The 24,443-nt window shown below is 39.7% G+C and overlaps 1 protein-coding gene across 1 annotated transcript in view; it reads left to right on the top strand.

Annotated features, from left to right (window-relative positions):
• Positions 1-24,443, top strand: part of cfap74 (cilia and flagella associated protein 74) — a 154,597-nt gene that overhangs the window by 34,155 nt on the left and 95,999 nt on the right. The window contains exons 6-12 of the mRNA XM_067970088.1: positions 1,039-1,143; positions 3,546-3,719; positions 7,582-7,692; positions 9,182-9,284; positions 14,132-14,286; positions 20,225-20,444; positions 22,939-23,097. Coding sequence (XP_067826189.1) covers positions 1,039-1,143; positions 3,546-3,719; positions 7,582-7,692; positions 9,182-9,284; positions 14,132-14,286; positions 20,225-20,444; positions 22,939-23,097 — 1,027 coding nt within the window. The remainder of the gene's footprint in view (positions 1-1,038; positions 1,144-3,545; positions 3,720-7,581; positions 7,693-9,181; positions 9,285-14,131; positions 14,287-20,224; positions 20,445-22,938; positions 23,098-24,443) is intronic.

Raw genomic sequence — 24,443 nt, 5'->3', positions numbered from 1 at the left:
TGAGGTCTGTAAATGACCTCAAGTACCCAGCTTTGATTGCCAGTGGGAGTCGCGCATGCGGGGGCTGCGCACGCAATGATTCGCGTCATTGTGGAACCCGGAAGTGGGCGGGTTGGAGCCGGGCTCCGGACCTGCTCCGGGAATCCCCAATTTTAGGAGGCCCCCCGCCATGAACGCACCCGCTCGGCCATCCGAAAATTGACCCCTTTGTGTCCTCATCGCAATTTGCTTTTCCACCTATCTTTGTACCATCAGCAAATTTGACAACAAGACACTCTGTTCCTTCATCCAAGTCATTGATATATATTGTAAATAGTTGAGGCCCCAGCACTGATCCCTGCGGCATCCCACTAGTTACAGATTGCCATTTTGAAAATTACCCTTTTATCCCGACTCTTTGATTTCTGTTAGTTAGCCAATCCTCTGTCCATGCCAGTATATTACCCCCAACACCAAGAGCTCTTATCTTGTGCAGTAATCTTTTATGTGGCACCTTATCGAATGCCTTTGGAAATCCAAATATACTGCATTCATTGGTTCCCCTTTATCCACCCTGCCGGTTACTTCCTCAAAGAACTCTAATAAATTTGTCACACATGATTTCCCCTTCATAAAACCGTGTTGACTCTCCTTGATTGTATTATGAGTCTCCAAATGTCTAAATGTATATTTTATATTTGTATGTATGTATAGACATGTAGCTCTCCTCCTTTAAGACCATCCTTAAAACCTACCTCTTTGACCAAGCTTTTAATCACCCTCCTATCCTAATTTCACCTTCTTTGGCTCAATCTCAATTTTTGGCCGATTATACTCCTGTGAAGTGCCTTGTGTCATTGTCCTACGTTGAAGGCACTATATAAATGCAAGTTATTGTTGTTTAATTAGTTGGACAATGGCAAATGTTGAAGGTGGAAAGAATAGATGGTGCAAATGTGATGAAAGCAAAAATAAGGTATTTTTTGCCTGTAGTCATAATAATTGGTTCTGATTTTGCTCATTATTAATATTCAGCATTTTTTCCCGACGTTCTTCCAGTGCTGCTTTGTTTCGCCTTCGGGCACAACACAGACGGCTGTGTGAAGAGCTTCGAGGGGAAGAGGACCTTGAGTCAAAAATTGCTTTGACATTGCAAGAGAATGAGTGAGTTATGGACTGAAAAGAGAACAAAGGTGTCTGCAAATGCCTTTGGGTCATAGAAACAGATTGTATTTTATTAACTCTTTGTTGAACACACTGATGGATTGCCTGTATATGTGGTAAAGATACAAAGTAGACGTATCACTTCAGCTTTTCATGGTGTGGTTTACCTATAGTCAGTTGATGTAGAGCAAAGAATTTAATAGCAGTGTCTACAGTAATTGCATCATAATGCTGAAGACATCATATGCATAGTTGGCATGTGTATCCACAATGATCTGGAAACCTTGTTTTTGTTGGCTAACTTCACAAAATACGATTTGAACCCATAGTCTTCCTATGTAATTAAAATAAAGTGGCTTTGATCGGCAGGAATGACCCAATCAGAAGCCCAAAGTCACAGATATGAACAATTCAATTTTTATTAATGAAAATTTATACCAAGTTAATCTATAATGCATAAAATCAAGTCAAATTAGGAAGGGCTACCTAAAGAGGAATAAACTTGTTGGAGCTACCAGAACCGATTATGCCTGGACAAGCACACATGTTAGCAACCCTGCAATGGCTTAAATGCTCATTTTAACTTAATGTGCCAGTGGAGAATTTAGGCAGCAAAAAAAGAATAATGGGACACAAGAACCCACAGTGCATTTTGTGGTTTCTATTAAAAATATGTTTGTATTAAAGTTGTTTTGATAAATCTGGTGAATTTGAAAAAGAAACAATATTATCATGTTCTAGTGAAATACATAGGATACAAATCAGGGACCAGTGATTTATGGAAGATAAATCACTGAATGATATCAGCCATTTAACTTGTAAGCAATGCAGTGAGTTATCTCCCACAACACCAGTGGCATATTCTTCATAATTTACCAGTCCTTGGAATGTGTTCCATTTCAATGCATGTGATAAATAACATTTTGTTTAATTTTGGATTAAATTTTATTTTGATTTTATGCCAATTTGACTCGACTTACCAGAATAGGTTAATTGTGAGGTTGCAGAATGACGTATTATAGTTCTATAATGTGGAGCAGCCTGAAATCAGCACAAATGTAAATGAAAACTCTTTCTTTTCACAGTAAACATAATAAATTATGATACGCATTAGAAATTGATATCAAAAAAGTTAAACCATAACAGCCTTGATCAGTTTTAGAAAAAAATTCCAGTGCACCTTATTGGAGGTACACATTGTAACTTATTACACATTGTATTAACAATGCAACTAAAACTACTTCTCTGCTATAAATTTGCTGTATTGAGACATTTCATGGTACCACACTTACTTTCTATTGTACAGAAACATATTTTTGTACAATGACAAGCGGTGGGTTTGACAACATATTTAAATGTTTTTGTATTTGTCCCTTGTCATGTAGCCAAATATTGATATCAGCTCCTTGATTCAATGTGGGATTTGGGGGCTGTAATGGCTTCATGAATTTAATGACTTGTCCTTTTCAAGGAGATTTTCAAGCTGGCAGTCAGCTGAATCTGAAGAAAGGCAGCTGAAATTTAAACTGGAACCTGTGCATTTGCCATTTCTTCTTGCGTGTGTTCATCTTGGAAAATCCAGTTAGTTTCTTGATATTAATCAACCACGCTGAAATATCTTCTTTCATATCCACAGCAAACTGGTGGAGATTTTAAACAGATTTTCAGCCATGGCATTTGGTGAGCTCTGCTATTTGGAAGTCTAAAATCTCCAGTTAATCTACAAATGTAAAGCACACGATCCCTACCCTTGATGTCTTACTTCTCCACATATATATTGTGGTACAGATCTGTTGCCACTTTTGTGCCAACAGAGAGTGGAAGAATAATCCCCCATCTTATTGATGCCTTTTTTTCTTTGCACTGTGTATGTCTTATGATTATGTATTTACCCTGGTGCCTGAAAAAATGTAGGTAGAGCATTAGAGCTCATCAAAACTGAAAATAATCTTCAAATCTAGAATTTGAGTGTTTTACCCTATGTGCTTTCATACTTTATATTTTCACTTTAGGCTATTTATACCTAAACATTTTTAGAACTATGCTTTAAGGTTATATTAGTTACAATAGCACTAACTTGGTTCACTAGCCTATAGTTCAGCTATTAACCACAAAATGAAATAATTTAATTGTTTTATTAATTTAACTTTCTATTTCACAGAATAATAACATTTAAATTTCAGTGTTTTGTTTATTTGTCTCAATTAATATTTACTGCTTACTTTTTTTACGGTAAGCCTGGTGACAACAAAGAAGCTAAATGAAATATGTACTCAACTTTTTACACTGGTTTAATTTTATTTATTCATCTGCCACAGATGAACTCTACAGAATGTTTCCTTTTTGACTGTCAATATAGTTTTGTTCAGAGCAGGATTTCAGTCTTTTATTCCCCTTTTCAGACGTGAACTGTTTGGAGTTGAACTTGAACAAGCAAAATTAATGCGACTCCATGAAGAACTTAAGAAGGACGAAGAGGAATATGAGGTGCAACGTTTACTAGAGGCTGAACGAAGACTGGAAGCCAAAGAGGCGGCTATCTTACAAGCAGGGAAAAGGAAAAAAACTACCAAAAAGTTAGTGAAATGTAAACTCAGCAATTTACGTTAGTTTTTAGTCATTGTCTAAACTGATTACAAACTGTATTGCTGCAGTCATGCCTTTCAGTGCCAGAGTTCTCACTGTTCATGTAAACTTTCTAAACCTCTGGTTAATAGCTGAACTGCAAAATTACATTTGACGTAAATGAAAACTGCAGTCAAGTGTTAGTTACGTGGAGATGTTTACTCTGTATTTTACCAAATTTTTGTATTGTTTATTAAGTTATCTTGTGAAGTGCCTTGGGATGCTACTCTTTGTGCTACTGTTTGCGTGAAAAAATGCTTCCTGATTTCATTCCTATATGGTCGGACTCTAATTTTAAGATTATACTCTTGTTCTGGATTCTCGCACCACAGGAAATAGTTATTCCGCATCTGCACTATCGAATCCCTCTATCATTTTAAACACCTTGATTAAATCACCCTGTAACCTTCTAAACTCAATGGAATACAAGCCAAGTTTATACAACCCGTCCTCATAATTTAACCCTTTAAGCCCTAATATAATTCTGGTGAATCTGCACTGTACCCCTTCCAAAGCCAATATATCTTTCCTGAGGTTTGGTGCCCAAAACTAAAGTACCCCAGATGCAATCTGACCAAGGCTTTGCACAACTGAAGCATCACTTCCTTATTTTTCAATTCCAACCCCTTTGAGATAAAAACCAACATTGTATTAGCCTTTTTGATTACTTTTGTACCTGTACAGTAGCTTTTAGTGATTTATGTTCATGGACACCTAAATCCTTTTGCTTCTCCACAGCTCCTAGTCTCTCACCATTAAGAAAATATTCTAATTTGTCTATCTTTGATCCAAAGTGGATGACTTCACATTTCTTCACATTGAACTCCATCTGCCATAGTTTTACCCACTCACTTAGCCTGTCCACATCCCTTTGTAACTTCCTGCTCCTTGGCATAAATAAGTGGTTTAGGGGGGGTCCAGAGGTGATTGTGATCTGGAAAGAGGAAGGGAATCCCAGGGCAGGAGAGGCCCAATGTTTCCTTGTGGGGCCTAGACGAGCACTGGGAAGCACCTGACCGCCATTTTAACCACCTGCCCACCCATTCCCGCTGGTGAGCAGTGTTAAAATCAGATTTCAAGTCCTCTATCGCGGCCTGTGCCCACGCCACATAACCTCAGGATGAAGGTTCTGCAAAATTTCTTCCTGCCCCAAAGCTCTGCAAGAAAAACTCCAGAATATCTATCTATCCTTGCATTCAACTGTTGAACCTTATATTCGACTGCTGAGCCAAGGATGGCTAAGGAATATCTTATGTTTATTATTGTTGACTTATGGAAAAAAGACTGTCATCTAGTGCAATAGGCAAGAGGGGCCAATTTTCTCACTCACCAGGCGTGCATATTGAGATAATGCTTACTTCAATTGAGAATTAACTGACTCCTCCAGTCACATTAAAGCATTTGTAAAGAACCCGTGTTAAAATTGGATAGCCATGTAGTGAAGGATAAAATACTAGAGCCTGGTCTTTAGTTGCTTCCAAGCCTATATCAGAGATTCCCATTACACACACCACACCTTAGCTAAGCTCTCCTATAAAAAGGATACAAGAGAGTCCCAAATTGATACCCACCACCTGAATACAATTAACACTAATTGATATAAATCATACAATTAACAACCAGTTAATTTGTCGAACCACCACGTGGTCTGCTTCAAAGCAGCCTTTCATTACTTGAAAGGGACACAACTATGCACAAGATATGGTTGCATGATAGGGTCTCCAGCAGGAAGTTGCTACTTCAGACTGGACTCCTGTCTAGCAGTCAAAAGCTCTGGACTTCAACTGGGCTTGGATCAAGCACATGATCTTTAGTGTTACAGAAAATCACTTGCAGCCACTTGTTAGCATTGGCTCACTGTTCCTGGTTTAATGAAAGATATGTTGCACCACTGGCCAAAAAACTGAAATGGTTTTGTCGCAGCCCCCCATGATTTTTGTCCATTCATTTTAATGGATCATGGGGATCATGTTTGTGATTTTCCAATATGCACTTCTGGTAGACAAGAATCCTTGCTGTGAATACACATTCGTAAAATCAGCCCTACTGATTCAACTGAAGCATTAAAAGGGAAATTGGAGTGATTTTGTTTCAGCAGGGTTAGAGGAAGATGGAGAAAAGGCGGCAAATGATCCAGCTGGCTAGGCTGAGTAGCCTTTTCTTCTTTCTACATTCTTTTATTGTGATGTTACAGTTTCATTCATTATCTGGTCCATTGAGAATGATTCAGAAGGGACTAGATGGCATAGCGAGTTAGCACACAACTCATTTGTCTCAGGGACATGAATTTAAATCCAGTTTAAACTGATAAAATTAAAATTTTCTCTCCGAGCTCCAGGGGCCCTAACTAAAATGAGTTTTGGTAGTCTCATAGGAACATACCAAGTTTCTGGTGGGTATGACCTATAGATAGCTGATATTATTTTCAAATAGTATTCTGTTGGTAAGGAAATCCCAATATGACTGTTAAGTTGGCAACATAATACTGCCTGTCACACAAACTGAAAATGAGTAGCCCTCTGATTAAACTTGGGAAGGCTGTTCAGTTCAGGCTGCCCTCATGCAGTGAATGCAATCTGTAATATAAATAGGACATCAGTCTAAAGTCAGTATTAAATTATATAATACTTAAAGGAGAATTCTGTTGGGGAGGAAAGTACTTGTCCCTCTTTGTTCTGAACAGATTCATGTCTCTTAAGAATAATCATTAGTTGAAGGCTTCCTTCATTGAGCCAAGGAGGTTACAGTTTAATGAAACTGGATGTCCTGTATTGAAAGCAGGAGTGTTCTCAAGGAACACCCCAATCTCACCACCGCCAGTTATCTGTTTACTGGCTAGATCTGGAAGAATTTGTCTTCTTGAAGTTGCTGCTTTTCCAGCTAAAGTCAGCAAGAACTTTAAATAAAAATTCTTCCTCTGTCTGTAAACAGACCAACCATGTGGCACCCATTGAGGATCCTCTACCAAAGGTAGGAAGTGTACATCTGCTTACACAAAATGTCAGCCTTCTGGGATCTATATGTGAACACTTCAACTAACGATCATCCTTTGAAAGTAGATGTTTGTTCAAAATGAAACAGTAAGGCACCCAACCTGATTAAATACATTACATTAGCAGTTCCCTTTAATTAATATGTTTAATAAACATTGGAAATAATTATAACTTCTATAGCCAAGTGAAAATCGAGTGATAGTGAATGGACCATCTGTTTTACACCTCGCCTGATTTTCTTTTCCATTCGATTTGCCAGCTCTTGTTTTTTGCCCATTGATAAAAGTTAAAATTACCCCCCCGGTATCTTTAGATGATTTAAAATAACTAATGGAGCTCCTTAAGGAATAATTCTAATGTATAGAAATAAAATGAGAATTATATTTAATTGATTTTCAACTGCTTAGAGTTAATAATACAATAAGCAGTTCTTATGCTGATTCAGAAGAAAAATGAAAGAAGGAAAATATACAAATTGACAGAGAAAATACAATACACTGAGGAAAGGAAAGGGATAATGTGATTTTCCCAAAATGTAAGAGTTAAATATCCTTCTAAATAATAAGATACGCTGATAGGGTAAATGAAGTAGGGAGGGAGGAGATTGGTGTGGAGCATAAATACCGGCATGGACTTGTTGGGCCAAATGGCCTGTTTCTGTGCTATACATTCTATGCAATTTGTTCGTTTCAAGCCTTCATTCATTTGAAAGATACTGTGCATTGTTCAGGGTTTTCGGGAATATAAATAATCTTGATGGAGTAGATAAATGACAGTGAAGTTGAAATGCTAATATTCATTATCTTCTATTCATGTACAGGACACCAGTGAAGAATCTTGAAGAGCGAGAGCTAGAACATAGAAAGGCAGTTGAAGATGCTAAAAAATACAATCAAAAAGCAAAGCAGTTTCTGAAGGAATCTATGGCTAAGTAAAGCATACAAGTAAAACTATAAAGGGGAACTGTATTTCATGAGGATGAAATAGCCAAAAAATAGAATTCTTAAAAATATAAAAATGATTCCATTAGAAGCCATTTTCCATTTTACCATACATGAGGAAGGCAAGTAGTTAAATTAGAGATTTTAAACTGGAGCTACCCCAAATTTTCCTTACCAATTCTTTTTATACTTCGCCACTTGCGGCATCACTGGCATCAGTCAGACAGCAGGTACATAAGAGAAGTAAGACATGGACCTGTTGGGCCGAATGGCCTGTTTCAGTGTTGTACATTCTTTGTAAAGAATAGGGACAAGTTTATTTTTATTATTTCATCAAACTCATCACGTATTGTTAATGTCTTGAATCCTCCGTTTGATCCTATGATCATAACAGATGTACAGGCATCCTGCAAAATTGTGCTGCGTTCAGCAACAGTCCTAGCTTACTGGAGATGCAAGTTAATCCTCAACTTATCAAGCATGAAGTTAGATAAGGGTTTCACTAAAATTTCCTCCTAGAGTGATATCCAATTTCCTTTTGGCTCAACAAATCACAGTTGTTTTGTTCTACTAAGTTCTGCAGAGATCTTGGAGGGAACATGCTTCAATAATGTGACATCTTTGTCACCATGTTAGCAGATCAAGGTGTTTCAAATTTATTATCTCAACTATTTGTATCCTTTGAGACCAAACCACTGGCCATACTAGTGTCCAGACCGAACATTGGTTCATTGAATGTTCAGCTGCATGCTGCTGTTGTAGCAGGTTAATTTCTCCATTCAGAAATCAGGAGCCATATTACTGCTTGGGCTGACGTCAGATAATAAGCAGGGATGATGGCAAAGTTTGGCCAAAATCTAGAGTTGACAGGGCATAAATGTGTTGTAAGGAAAGACCTACAAAACGAGGTAGAGGACTTGCATTATTGACGAGGAATGGTTTAGTAGCAGAAGGGGACAAGGTGAAACCATATGAATAGAACTGAGTAATCATAACGGGGGCAAATTATTAATTGATAACTGCTATAGACTACCATAAGTGGAGAAGGCTGATGGGGAGCTGTTGGCACAGATAAGAAAGGGTGTGGAACATTGTAATGTGTCTATTGTAGGGGAATTTAAAATCCCAGTTCAAGGACAACCAGAGGCAGAGGTAAAAATACAAACAAATTCACTGAGGTGGTATGGCATTGTTTACTCACATAACATGTAAGGCAGGTTACTAGGACAGAGGCTGTGTTGAATCAACCAAAACTGGTTAGTAACCTGGAAGTTGGTGAGCACCTGGTGCCTAATGATCGTTATATTGTTGAATTTAATAGTGAGTAAATTTTCTGATCAGCGTTGCTGCTGGCAATGGTGCGGAGGAGAAATTAAACCCCAAGGCATAACAAGCACTATATAACTCTAAGTTGTTGTAAAAATAAACTGCATGAAATTAAATTTTGAGCATACTGTAATGTTATGTTTCTTAACATAGAGTTCGTGAAGAACAAGCTGAAAAAGAACTACAAATAAGAGAAAACCTGGAGAGGAGGATGCAAGTCGTATTGTCACTGAAGAACAACATTGCAAGGAACCAAGTAAATATTGCTATGATAACTAACTGGATAAGCAAATCAAAGTTGCAACATTTTTATTTATTGACGAAAGTTAAATTGTAGATCTATCAAAAAGCAAAATGATGTGGTCTGGTGTTGTAACAAGCTACTGCCTTAATTCCCTAGAACACAGACTTTTCAGGTGTGGCTTTCTACTCAGAGTTCCACACCCAATGAGTCCTAACCTCAGCTGGGTCACTGGGGACTAAAGGAAGTTTGTAGAGAACGTGGTGGTGGGTAGGGTTATTATAGAATTGATAGAGTTCTGGAAAAGTTCAGATTTATCAGAGGAATTTCTAGAAAAGGAGAAATAATAATGACTAAAAATGGCAGAAGAAAATATGATTTGATTTTAATTTTGATTAAATTTGACAGTTGTATTATAATGCAAGATAAAGATTATTTTAGTCTTATTCACATTTCTTTAATTTATTTCTAAGCACTTAATGGTGAGCAAATATCAGGGCTGATTTTCGTGTACACGTGTAAGTCTTTCTAACTTAAGAATTGGTGCAGATCTCAGCAGAATGACAATAGCACTCAATTTTTGGGGGTCAATCTTTGCATAATTATTCATATCTCATGGTGCAAATTTAGACAGATGTAAGGTACATGCTAGTGGTGGGAGTGGAAAATTATATTTAAAGGAATATAGATAATTAAAGGGAAGTGGAAAATGGGGGACACAAATTGCTACAGCCTTTGAAGGGCTTGAAGGGCTCAAAGGGCAGCTGAATCCAATGGCAACCTTTGCTGAGGCTAAAGGGAGAGAGGGCTAAGAAGTAACAGGGGAAAATGAAGGGAAAGAAAACCAATGTGTAGGCATGAGTCTGCACGCAATTGCCAGAGCATCCTGACATGTGACCTCTGTTTGATGGCTGCTGAAGCCAAGGTGGTGTTGCATGAGTTGATGGCAAGGTGGGTTATCCGTTGTATCACTCCAGGGCACCATCTCCATAAGTCTGCACTGTAGCATGCTTGGAAGAAGATGGAGTCAGGCTTGAGTTTGTAGCTGACCAGTACAGTCACTGGCTATGCCAGTCATATGCTACATGGTAGTTTTGGGTGTTCTAGTAGCAGATGGCAAAGTTCTGCATCTGCCTTTCTGAAGACCTGAAGCTAGTGACAGTTCCATACACAGTTGTTACCAGATAGATGCAACAGTGCTGAAAGTGAAATTGATAGCATCTTGACTGGTGTGATTAATCAAGCTTTGTGGGCTAACGGTTAGCCTGGCATGCCTTCTTTCATGCAGTACACCTGAGAGTGTGACATAATGTGATTTGGGGTGTTACTGAAGAACCATCTAACTTTATGGGTAGTCAAGTATTCACATCTCTTGTGTCATTGGATCTGCTGTCTAGCTTCCTTTGGGACTAGGGGCTTCTGCATGAACTAATCATTTGCCAAAGTAAGGTCTGGTCATCTCTGTCCATAGGTGCGGATGTACAAGTACCAGCAGTTGGGCACATAGCATTTCTCATGCAACCTCAGCTACTTGGCATCATCCTCTTCCAAACCAATTGGAGCTAGTAGTGATTCTGGGAGAAAAAAAAAACACTATTGGCACAAAGGAACATGAGAATCTAAGTGCCAGCTTTAAAAAAAATTAAGAGAAACAATGCAAGAATGGCTTTAAGACTGTTGAATGAACCTTTAAGCTTATTCCTGCAGACAGTCCAGCAGCTAGCAACCTTGGGATTTGCACCTGGCAAGGCCCTCCTGGTGAAAACATTTCCCCCCATTTCAGGTAGGAGCTTCCTGCGCCCATACCCCGGCCCACTGGAAATGCACATCATGCACAAAGGTGGCAGAGACCCACTATTTATGGGTCTTCACCCTTTTTCTGTGCTGCTAACACCCCATGAACTAGTATACACAATGTGAAATTCTGCCCCATTGCATCGGTGATTCTAAAAAGCAAATTCATTTTGTACAGTCTTTTAATAAAATTAACTTGCAAACCCAATAATTAAGTGCTGGATAGTCTTGAAACATTGTAATGATGTTTGTGATGTATATAAACCAGTTTAAGCCAGTGGCTACTATAAACCTTATGTCAGTATCCTCGAACACTGCAGTGCTCCTGCTTCTTGATGTGGAGATGCCGGTGATGGACTGGGGTTGAGTAAGCTTCTTGAGTAAGCTTACCAGCAAATATCCTACTGGTAGTCACACTCTTTTTAATCTGATATGAGGGAACAATAGTGGCTTTGCCCATATTCAGAGTTCCTACCCTATTTGATAAGAATTCCTTTCAGCTGCAAGCATTGTCAATTGAAAGGCATTTTGATGGACCCCAGAAAATATCCAGTTGGTGCGACAGTGAAGCATTTCAGAAATATCAGCCAAGGAAATCCTTGTGGGGTATACTTGCTGCCTGGCATTGATTTGAATGTAGTTGGTATGTTTCCACACCAATTGGAAGTACTTTTTTGTATTGTTGACTCTGTCCCTGTCAAGCTTCAGGAAAACTTCAACAGGCCCAGAGTGTTTTATTTAGGGTGGGTGTACACTGCAACTTTAGTTTCGGCGTGAGAACTCCTGGAGGAGATAGTCTTACACGACTGGGCTTTGACTTCATCTGGAGTATAACTCCAGACTGGTGTCAAGCTGGGCTTACAAAGGGCTCAGGGGGTTTGTTAGACTCCTGGACCCTTTATAGATTTATAGAGCTTATTTAAATGTATTGAAAGTCTGGTAGCTTCTGCCTGTGTTCTCACTACATTTAAATTTAATAGGGGAGGGGTGCTCTCCATTTTTTGAAAGAGCTCTCTTGTGTATGACAGTCCAAATTGCAGCCAGGTGTATGAACAAGGTACTGCTGGCTGTGAATGGATACTGTAGCTATCAATCCTGAGACCAATAGCTATAGTATAACTGCTCCCCTAAAATCTGTTGATCAGTTTCACCTTTGTCTCTATCCTAATTGCAATCCCACAAAAAAAACAACAAATGCTCTTACTACACATGGTCTGAGGTAATGCACAAGTCAGTGTTTACATTGGATACAACAAAGAAGAAGGAGTCTTGGAGGTTAATTTTCTCTTTGCCCTGCTTTTAGTGAATTGGATAAATTACTGTCTGTAATATTTTCAGGCAGTCACTAACTTGTTTAAAATTAAAAGGTTAGCAACTGTGTTATCATAGCACAGACAGAACTTAATAAAAGTATGTTAATCACTGAAAATGTTTTACTGAAAAATAGTCACAGATGAAATTAAAGGACTGATAGGAGACCCATCAGAATCACTGCTTCTTGGATACTGCAGACCTGTAGTGCACTGTGCTGACCTCGTGCTACAATGAGGTCAATTCATTTAACTTAATTTTTGGTTGAAAAGCTGCACGTTGCACAACGTGCTGGAAGCGAGCTGGTGACAGAGGTTGGAAAATCTTACGCCGGCATCTCTTATGGGAGCTAGCTGAAAATTTTAAAATGGCAGAAGCAGGGTGTAGAGGAGAACAGCACCACCGCAAGATGCGGCTTTGGAGGTGTTACTATAGGAGATGCTTTATATAACTTCATGTAAGCTTGGCACTGCATCACAGAGCAAGAATATGCAGCACTCTGGCAACTGCTCATCTACTTTCGAAATGCACAGGCAGTCATATGTTTACCAGTGCTCTCTGCAATGCTGCCATCAAAGTGTGTTTGCCCTGTGGCCTATGAAATGTGGTAAACAACAAGCACCAAGCACACTGTCCACAGGTTTCTGCTTGCTTCATATTCATGCACTCAAAGTGGCTGCTTGTCTTGGCACTTGAGTTACACACAAGTATTCCTTATTGCAACATACAGTCTACTCTTGTTAATTCAAGGTAATTTTTTGCTTGGAAAAAAATTCAAATTATACAGTGGTATGAATTAAGCAATTTTAATAATTAAGCTTTTTTGACTTTTTAGTGCACAATTTTGGTTTAAACTAACATAAATTAAGCAACTTCCAAGTAAGAGGAGAAAACTGTACATCCTTTTTCAATCTGTAATGGCACACTTCCGAGGGAGTTCGGCTGCGGGAGAATGCAACCTGAAATTCGTGTCCTCACTGTTGACTTAACGCCCAAAAAATATTGGATTTCTACCTCAAAGATTCAGAATTAAAAGGGATGTTTCAGTAAATTAATGCTAGTAAGATTTTGTGCTCTTAGAAATAAAATCAAGGTAGTGGTGGAAATTCTTATCACTTTGGTTGTATTAGATGCTAAAAACTTCTTTTGTATTTAAATCAGCTGCTTTATTTCACTTCTAAAGTATTTAGAAAGAGCCAAAAGAGTGAGATTTGCTATTAACATAATGTGCTTCAATCCTGCTTTTTTTCTTGCCAATTTTCTGTATGCTGGGTAGTAGGATTCCCCAAGTGCCAGTCACCCTTAGCTTTCTTGCCCAAATGGACATTATTCATATGTAAGCCTTGACAGTGAGTGTTGGTAGTCTACTTGAATGCAGGAGACACAACGGTCGAGGACAATCCTGGCTTCATCCAATTTCCTTTCTTGCACACTTCCTGCAGGGATCGCTGGATAGTGATTAAAAGCAGGAACTCTGGCTAATTCTCCCCACTCTAACCTAAAAGTACTGAGGCTAATTGTAGCGCTGCTACTGTCAACCTGGCTGAGATCAGCTAACTCAGCACAGATCCAGGACCTTGGTCTGTGTGACTCAGTTACTTAGTGAATAAGTTCACTAAGCAGTGGGGGAGTTCACTTTTGCTTATTTAGTGTTTGGTCATCCTGCGGAACTATAAGTAATCTAAATTGCATGTTCTTCAGCTTTTACATTAAGAAGATGCTGCATAAAATTAAATCTCTTGCACATGTGCTAATAGGAGAACCTACAAGCAATGCAGGCGAGGAAAAATGCTCGGGCTGCAGCAGAAAAACAAAAGGAAAAAATGAGAGAACCTACGTACTTGGAAAGTGGACATGCCACACAATATACGATCCACCAAAAGTGCATTCAGAAGTTTGAGAAAAAGAAACAGTAAGTATCCTTCACTACTCCACAACCTGAATGTTCCCTATCCTACTTTACATGTATGTGTGGCTTGTAATTCATAATTTTACAGTTAAAGTACAAACAGACAAAAGATGCAAATACATGTATTTCAAAAGATTTAAATTCTTTTATGTATTCATGTATAAATTGACCCATGTATAGAACTACTTTCCTCCACACTCTCAATCCAAAAAAATTGAGAGGCTGGCTGGCTGTCGGGCGGGAAGGCCTGCAGCACCAGGCTGCAGCCGGGGAGTGGAGAAGAGTGGGGGGGAGAGATTGTGGATCGAGGTGTCATGGATAGATCGGGGGGGAGTGCGGAGAGATCGGTCGGGGGCCAGAGAGATCAAGGGAGGGGCGGAGAGATCGGGGGTGGGGGATGCAGAGGGATTATTATAAAAAGGATATAGAGGCACTGGAGAAGGTGCAAAAAATATTTCCTAGGACGATACCAGAACTGAAAGGTTATGCCTATCAGGAAAGATTTAGCAGGCTGGGGCTCTTTTCTCTAGAAAAGAGAAGACTGAGGGGTGACCTGATAGAGATTAAGGTTATGGAAGGGTTTGATAGGATAGACATAGAGAAGATGTTTCCATTTGCAGGGGAGATCAGAACTAGGGTCTGTGGATATAAGATAGTCACTAATAAATCCAACAGGGAATTCAGGAGAAACTTCTTTATCTAGAGAATGGTTTGAATGTGGAACTCGCTACCACAAGGAGTAGTTGAGACAACGAGCATAGATGCATTTAAGGGGGAGCTAGATAAACACATGAGGCAGAAAGGAATTGAGGGATATGCTGATAAAGTTAGATGAAGTAGGGACGGAGGAGGCTCGTGTGGAGCATAAACACCGGCATAGACCTGTTGGGCCGAATGGCCTGTTTCTGTGCTGTACATTATATGTAATTCTACCTCACGGTAGGTTTTATGTTGGTGCCAATTCAGATGTATGGCCATATGAACTACAGACAGACTCACACTCCAACCCAACCCATGCCACGAGTTTCATCCACTCTGAACTGACTGCCTTTGAAATACTTGAACATATGGACACACACTGGGTCTGACACATGAACACAGTGTTTGGCATGCTTACACGCTCTGTGTATTTGTACTAAAAATATAGCCATGAAATTGATCAACTGAGAGGCAGGAGTATTAATAGTATGTACAAATTTAAATAATAAGCCCAGATTGTAGCACTGAGTCTTGGTATAATGATATTTGTTTCATGCTGTTTCTTGTGGGGTATACAAGAATTTAGCACTATTTAAAATTCAATAGTACAAGAAGTTTTGATACACTTTTAGCATTTTCTTCTTTTGTCTTTTTCAGTTCCATTGGAGTCTGTATTTTTACCTCCTTAAGTTTTAGGTTTGAATCCCACCAACACTGATGGGGTAGTAGCTCCCTCCCTCTGTTGGCAATAAAGGGGCTAATTCATAACATAAGAACATAAGAAATAGGAGCAGGAGTAGGCCATACGGCCCCTCGAGCCTGGTCCGCCATTCAATAAGACCATGGCTGATCTTCTACCTCAACTCCACTTTCCCACACCAATTCAAATGCGTTTGGTGAATCTGAGGCCCAGTCTATTGAATGTGAACTAGTCGTATAGATGTGCCCAGCGACTGTAGAGTGATCACATCCTTGATGTGAAATGAAGCTGTCTTGCTGAGGTTTTGACAAGGTTCCTTTGTCCTTTGGAATCTAGCCATTCTAAAGCGAAAGTGATGGTGAAGAAAAATGATGAGCATTACAGGCAGGATGGGAGGAATTATGGGCAAATAGAAAGACGGAAAGAGAATTTTCTTTAGTAGCTAAAATGATCTTGTCTATATTAAAACAATGCAGTAGCACACTCTATAGTCCCAATTCTGGGGTTGTGCAATTAGGGCCTGGTCCACTACGAGCCTGGGTAGGCTGAGGCTGAGAACATACACAGGTGGGTCTGGCATCATCAGATTTTGTGTGGCTGAACCAGCCACATAAATACTGTGGCTACAAGAGCAGATCAGAGGCTGGGTATTCTGCGGCGAGTGATTCATCTTCTGACTCACCAAAGCCTTTCCACCATCTACAAGGCACAAGTATGATGGAATACTCTCCACTTGCCTGGATGAGTGCAGCTCCAACAACACTCACGAAGCTCGACACCATGCAGGACAAATCACACTGCTTGATTGGCACCCCATCCACCACCTTAAACATTCACTCCCTCCACCACCGGCACACCATGGCTGTAGTGTGTACCATCTACAAGATGCACTACAGCAACTCACCATGGCTGTTTCGACAGCACCTCCCAAACCCACGACTTCTACCACCTAGAAGGACAAGGGCAGCAGGCACATGGGAACAACACCACCTGCACGTTCCCTTCCAAGTCACACACCATCCTGACTTGGAAATATATCGCCGTTCCTACATTGTCGCTGGGTCAAAATCCTGGAACTCCCTACCTAACAGCGCTGGGAGAACCTTCACCAAACAGACTGCAGCGGTTCAAGAAGGCGGCTCACTACCACCTTCTCAAGGGCAATTAGGGAAGGGCAATAAATGCTGGCCTTGCCAGTGAGGCCCACATCCCATGAATGAATTAAAAGAAGAACTCTCTTACTAATTTTAATAGCCTCCCTACACACATGAAGGCCCAGAAATGATCCTGACTGGCCAGGGCATTTTAAATCTGCCAATTTAGCACTTCATAAAGGGGTGGGCTTGCCATTAAAAGGGAGACATTTTGATGTGGCAAAGTTTCCTTTGCACTGCAATCAGTAATGATTGCTGTTTAAACTTTTAGAGAAATGTATAGTGCCAAGTAATGGCTGGGAGCAGAGATGGGGGATGAACTCCCTCTTTTGATGATGATGCCTTGGAGGCCCTGAGGGAGAAGATACAGCTCAGGAGGCAGCCCATCTTTGGAGCTGAGAGGCACCCTGCTGTGAAAGCAGAGGTACAAGCTGTCTGGAGGTCACCAAGAGAGTGATTGCAGTTTTCAGGTGTTGGGACAGGTGTCGTAGCACAACCAGAACTTGTAAGCTGGTACACCTTCATGGAGGCAGCATGCAAAGCATAGAGACAACCTTTCAACTTTTTCACACATGATTTCATTGTAATAAAGCTGTAGGACACTTTGTGTGTGGCACAGAGACAGCTTATACTTTGTATAAATCTTGTGAGATGTGCCTGGAGCCAACATAACCATCAGAAACTACATGCAAGCTGCACCGTGAAGGACTCACACAAGGAGGGATATAGGCTGGCCACATGGGTGCCACCTACGATGCCTTGCATTCTTGGGAGTCCTACCATCTCGTAAAAGTTTTGTGGCCTGTCCAAATGATGTTTTCTTTCCACAGGAAAAGTGATAAAGGTGTTACCTCTTTCAAACATGCCATCTGCCACTTGCTTAATGCATCTATGGATAGCAGACTGGCTAATCTAGCATTTGTCCTCTGTAGTTGCACAAAAGCTTAAAGTATTGGTGATCTTTACAACTGTGGGAAGAAGCTGTCCCTATCTATAAGTTGCCTGTAGGTCAGCCTGGAGCAGTTTGCAGTGCTCGCAAAGCACAGGTTCTGATGATAAGTCTTCTCTGAGATACCCAGGTAAATCTGCCTCGATCTGTGAATGCAGTTTTGGGGTAAGAACAGGCGTGTACATAATTGGTGTAATTACATCTGACTTTGTTGTTTACGCATGAATTCATTTTCCTTGTTCAAATCATACAGGGCTTCTGTTGCAGGGCCACATTGTATCCTTGCAATGATCCATCTCAACAGATATTCATTTTGTCACGATTTGACGATAACCACACTGTGGGGTTTTGTTCAAACTATACAGTAGATGCATTTTCTACTTCTGCAATGCTCAGACAGCAGTTCTTTTTCTGTTGTGGAATAAGACATTTCTCATGGCAGTAGCATACGACTTGGTGCTCTTTCCCAACGTCACTTACTTGGCTCAGTACAGCACCAGTGCATCTGATATGTAGATGTGGACTGTGAAAGCTCAAGAAGAGTCGAGGCATGCTCATACTGGGTCTCCACACAGCATATTTTTAAGGTTTTCCAAAGCATTTTCTGCCTCGACGAGCCAGTCCACTTGATTGGGATCCCCCTTCTGTTTAATAGGGAATGAATCTGCAATAATTCCCAACAACCCGAGGAATGCCCGTACTTATTTCTTGGTTATGGAGTAGATCCATTGTGCGATGTACCTACCTTCGACTGATTGGGCCTCTATTTCCCCCGCCTTCAAGGTGACTTATATGTAGCAAAATCATAAAAGCTTTGATAAAGACGATTCATATGATTTTGCTACATTTTGCACACAGAGGAAATCATCTCCCAATGTGCTGGACGATCTTGCAGTTAGGGTCTTTTTTTTTGTTGCGGGTGTGGAGTGGGGTTTACTAGTCACTAGTTATTAGATATTGAGTTGGAACTATCAAAAAGAGATTGACTGGAATACTTACTAATGTAAACTAGTGGATTTCCCATGGCATTCTTCATGGTAAGATATGCTGTTTCATAATTACAGGAGCATTATACCATGCAACAACCAATGTATTATTCTGTGCTAAGGGAGAATTATGTTTAAGCAGGCCTGTTCCTTTAAGGATATAAAGTCTAATTTCCATAAACAAATACAGCTTGAGGTCAATCAGAGCTTAAATGTTGTTTGGTGAGGAAGGTTTGCAGATTAGAAGATGGCTGTAAACTTCCACCTCCACGTTATACTTTTGACACTTTGACATGTGGGGTCGATTTTCACATCTGGCTTGCATCGAGTGGGCAGTGGGTGGGACAACCAATCCGCGTGTGGTACAATCAATTTTCGTGGTCAGGCTTCATCTAAACGAAACAGGTGAGCTGCCAGCATGAATCCCATTGCTTATAGGCAGCTTGCCATCTGGAGAGTGGGAAATATGATAGAGCACAGACTGATGTGGGCCTGAAGCAGCACCTTAAAGAGGCGGGCTGAAAAGGCTGGGGAAGGGTGGGGAAATATGAAGAGCATACCATGCAGCAAGAAGTTGAACTTAAGGAAACCTTTAAGGCTTAAAAGTCCCAAAAGGAATGAAGAAAAAGTCAGCGCCAGACCTGATTCCAGCTCTACCAAACTGCAGCTTACGTTTCCTTTCAGTCACACTGCAAATAGCGCTACATCTGTAGCTCGTGGGTGGGTTGAGGAAGCAATGGGGACAATGTTGATTGACATCAAAATTGCATTGAGGTCCTAACTGCGTCATTTGACCCCCCTATTGAACTATATGAATGAGGCCCCTACCTCTTTCCGGCAGGGGCACTGGCTGCCTAAATCAAGGTCCACCTGTAAATTGGAATGGGTGGAACTTCAGTAGTAAGTCAGCGATATTTGTTTCTTTAATTTTTATCCAGTTTCTACCCCGTTTATGCCTAAAAGTGGGACGGTAGCAAGACAAAAGTTGGTCCTGTGATATCTAAAGAGTGTTCAAACTGCTCAAAACTTAAATATTTTGTTACATTTAATGTTCAATCCAGTGAGTAAATGCAATTTAAAGATCAATAGACACTTCATAGTTTTTTTAAGAATGTAATTTATTGAAATAATCTATATTTGGACAATAAATATCTATTATCTAACTGTGATTAGAGAGTGGCTAGAATGTGAAACTTGCTACCACATGGAGTAGATGATGCAAATAGCATAAATGCATTTAAGGGGAAGCTAGAAAAGAACATGAGGGAGAAAAAAGTAGAAAGATATGTTGATAGGGTGAGATGAAATAAGTTGGGAGGAGGCTCATTTGGAGCATAAACACCAGCACAGACTTGTTGGGCCGAATAGCCTGTTTCTGTGCTGTAAATTCTATGTAATTTTATGTAACTACTGCAGATTTGTCATATATTCACCTTTATGATGCTTTTGAAAGGGCATTTACAGAACAGCAGAAAACTTCAAAGGCAGAAATTATGGCTAAGATTCTTAGGGAAGAATCCAATATGATAAAGAAGAAAAGGGTCAATCCTGCACTATTCCCAGAAACTCTAAAACGCCAAGATAAAATTTCAGAGACGTGGAAACCAAGAAAAAAACTGCTGCAATACCTAGTGAATACCACTGAAGATGAGAAATGTATAAGTACCAATGAAGTAAGTAAAGTAACTCACCTGGCAAATTTGATGTACTTGATCATCCTTTTATATAGCAACATATTTGTAAAATCCATATTTGTAAAATTGCACATGCCATCTGACTGTGATGAAAGATTTGAAATAGTCTGCAGAACATATTAGGCAAGGATTTTCAATGTTAAATGTTGATATGAAAAGTGTGACTCAAAATTATGACAGGAATTAAGGTTTGGGACCAGAAGGCTTTTAATAATATACACAGATATAATGGTGATACACATAATTTTTCTTCCGGGGCTATTGAGTAACACTTTTATACAAAATACGTAAGTAATTGAAAAACTGTTCCATGTGTATGAATGGCATTTCAGAGTGTCATTTTCATCAACCTTTCTAATTGAGAAGTAGTGGCTGTGCAGAAAATCCTTTAAAAGTAAATTGAAGTAGTAACTTGCTGTAAATGCTTGTTTAGTGTTGTAAATGGAGCCAAAAATTATATTGTACAGTTTTTGTCAGTGATTTTGAGGCTGCTGATGCAATAAACCAGTTGAAGCAGTTTTTCATATCATGCTGTTAGGTTAGTGCTGTGATCTATTCAAATGGAAACTTTTTCGGCTTACCAGTACAACTCCTGTGGTGTTGCTTGTGGAACAAGTGACGGAAGTTAGAGAGTAAACAGGGGGTGAGTGCCCGAGGCTTGGCAGGGAATGGGCAGGAGGCAGCAGCCGTGCTCCCTAATAGATCAGGAGTGCAGAATAACAGGCCTAAGCAACGAACAGTAGGTCACAGTGAGGCAGTGCTGGTCACGATGGGGTTAGAAAAGCAGAAGGGCTGCATGGGAAAGAACCAGTGGGTCAACTTTGGAAGTAAGGACGCACCTTTGTTTTTCTGTTCGTTGGGTCACTGTAGTGCAAGTAGTGTCATGGAGCCTCAAAGGGAATTGATTTTCTTTCCCCTATATATCTGATTGTTAACCAACCAGAAAGAGGAATTAATTTTTTTCCTTCCTAATATATCATTGGTTGTTTTTCATATTAGATACATAGGAGTAGATTTTCAATTTGCTGCCCAGGCATGTAACTATCCCATAGACTCAATCAGAAATCTGAGACATGAGCTAAATGTTATGAAATCAGGTCTGCTGCAGGTACCTACTCTAGTTCAATGGTGTCAGTTGCTTTTTTAAGCAGTCTGGTTGCCTGCCCACTGCCCTGTATTTGCTAACGGGGTAGCAGGAACTGGGAGCGTAACATTGGGCCAGATTTTGCTGTAAAAATAATGGTGAGGCTAACAGCACTCACCGTTATTTCGGTGCATCTGGTACAGCAATTTCCGGCGAGTGCACATGCGCAGTTAACTGCGGAAATCTGGAAGTTGCTGTGCGAGATGCGATCCACCTCCGTAAGATCCGCAAAAACGGCATCTCGGCATCTGGCTCTCCATTCAAATGAATGGAACAAAATGAAGTTCCTGCGCTGACGTCGTAGGTACAGACTAATCTCGCCAGAAAAAGTTCTGATGTAAGTACCCTTTTAACGGTGTGGTATGTCTTAATGACTGCCAAACAACCTTTCTGGCACTGAAAATTAACTTTAACAAGTGTGGAGTCTCAATCCTTCAGATTTTAATTGTTAGACATGTAAAAAAATATATTTTTTTTACTTTTTCTTTCTGTCTCTTTACCTCTGTCTCTTAATTCAATCTTTCTTACCCTCTCTTTCTTTCGCTTTCTGTACCTGATTTAACATTGAATTCACTATTCTAACTTAACCTGATTCAGTCTCTGCATGGCTTATTAACGATTCTTCAATCTGATTGGTTAAGGAGATGCACAGTTGCTTGCCCCGTTCACACAGTTCCCAGATGCCCTGTAGAGGGCGCGGTGCTTTTTGGCTCTCTAATTAGAAGAAGTTGCTGTGCAAAAGCTCATAGAAAGTCTATTGGCAAGTGCAAGTCTAACGAACAACAGGTGCCATTTGTTTGCCACTCACAGCAAAATCCGTCCCAATGAAACTCCTTTGTGATCTAGATTGGATCTCCGTGTCTTAAGCACGTGTACTCATTTAATCTCTCCAAAATGGACTTGGTTAACACTAAGGCAAGGTCATTGTTTGGTTCGATTTGTAAACTGCTTTTTTCCATGGTAGGTAAAACAATGAGTGTGATGAAAGTCATTGGTACAATAAGTTCAACTTCTGCTTGGGTACAGTTACAAAAATAAAGAACATGTACACTAACCTAGCGAGCATTTTTACTTAATATGGAAAAATAGATTCACTTTGCCATCTGTTCATCCACTGGATTGGCAACTCAGCATCGCACTGGCTGGAGCAGCTAACCAATTTCAGGCAAGTTTCCGCTCAAAAAGTATTTTAACACAGGTCTGTGTCCTATTCATGAAAAAATGTCCCCAGATACTCATATTAAACCAGTCGAAAAGATTGATCCCTATAGACACACACAAAATTATTATATGCATAGATTTTGATACATCTGTTTCTTTTCCATGCAGGATGTATGGCGAACTCCATCACCCTCATCAGATGAAGAAACTGTCACAAAACAGACCCAAGATCATTTCACACAGGACGTCAGTGACCATGAGAATGAAGAGAGTCTTGATCAACCTGAATTTTCAGGGCTTTGGGATCACGAGCATAAACCATGCAAGGTACAAAGGAAGATGTTTCTAACAATGATTAGTGATGATACTTTGGAGTCTCCCAACCAAGGAGCATAACACAGAGGGAGGCTAGAGAAAGTACATACATTAACTAAATCTACTTTTTGTAAACAATCTACCTTGGTATCTTTTACTCAGAGGTTCTAACTGAGCATAATATGGTAAATTTTGAACTATAAGTTGCAGTAATATTTTTATAATGACCATTATAATTGAAAGAAACAAGTTTCCATGATAAGTATGTAGAAGGTGCAGATTACACACTGGATTTTATGGAAAATAATTTTTAAACAATATTTCCTAAAGAGAAAGATTTGTACAAATAAATTGAATGCTCTGGATTATTAGAAGTACTTTTATTTGATTTGTCTGCTACCCCTTCCATTTATGACCATAAGCTGTATTTTTTTTACTAACACGACTGGTTGATCGAGATCTCTAAACAACTTCCCTCTTCATTTTTAAATGTTCTTTTGATTCTTTTTGTTTAAAAACACACATTTATTTTTAATACTAGTGGATCTCCTGAAACATTGGTCACAGGTAGTGTGGGGTCTGGAGCATGGTTGTGATGTTTAGCTGCCAACCTGTCTTCCAGGTAAGTTAGCTAGGCAGGCATAAGTTTTATTTGATAATCAAAGAAAGAAAAAAATCATTTTGTTTTAGAAATTAAATACCTTTTCCCACCTTTTAAAAGTTACATTGTATCATGCTTCCTCCATCTAGGAGGGCAATTTGGATAAAGAGTGGTGGGAGGAGGTTCATAAACGCCTGCATTGACCAGATGGGCCGAATGGCCTGTTTCTAGCTGTGGACTCTATGTAAATGTCATGTTGGCTGTAGTGTCACTTTAGAAATGAGAGTGCTGCCTACCCAATACTTAAAGTTTTGTTCCAATTTTGTTGGGATTTTTGGGAATTCTGGAGAAGTATGTAGACTTTAAAAAAGATGGCTAAGAGATATTTGTATTTGGACTATTATTTTACGAAGTGTGTTTCTTTCAAGGAGTGGAAGAATGTATTCATTGATGTGGCTAAATTGGATTAGGTGATCCTTGACATAGGGGCTGATTTGAGATATAATGACCCATTAGTTTAAAACTTAGCTTGAACAGGTTAATGGATCTTAGGCAACAGAAAAAAATCATACGGAATATGTCAATCTGGGAATATCAGATCATGAACTGTACCATCTTGAAGGCAAATGTGAAATTTGGGAGATAGAAATGTGTTCAATATCCATGACTGCTGTTAATAGGCCATTGACTGCGAGGCTTGTGTTGATAATTGAATGCTCCATGGAGTGTGAATGTAATTTCTTATTTATGTTCAGAA

Source organism: Heptranchias perlo, chromosome 32 (genome assembly GCF_035084215.1).
Source record: "Heptranchias perlo isolate sHepPer1 chromosome 32, sHepPer1.hap1, whole genome shotgun sequence".
NCBI classification, from domain to species: domain Eukaryota; kingdom Metazoa; phylum Chordata; class Chondrichthyes; order Hexanchiformes; family Hexanchidae; genus Heptranchias; species Heptranchias perlo.
This window is presented reverse-complemented; position numbering and strand designations above follow the sequence as displayed.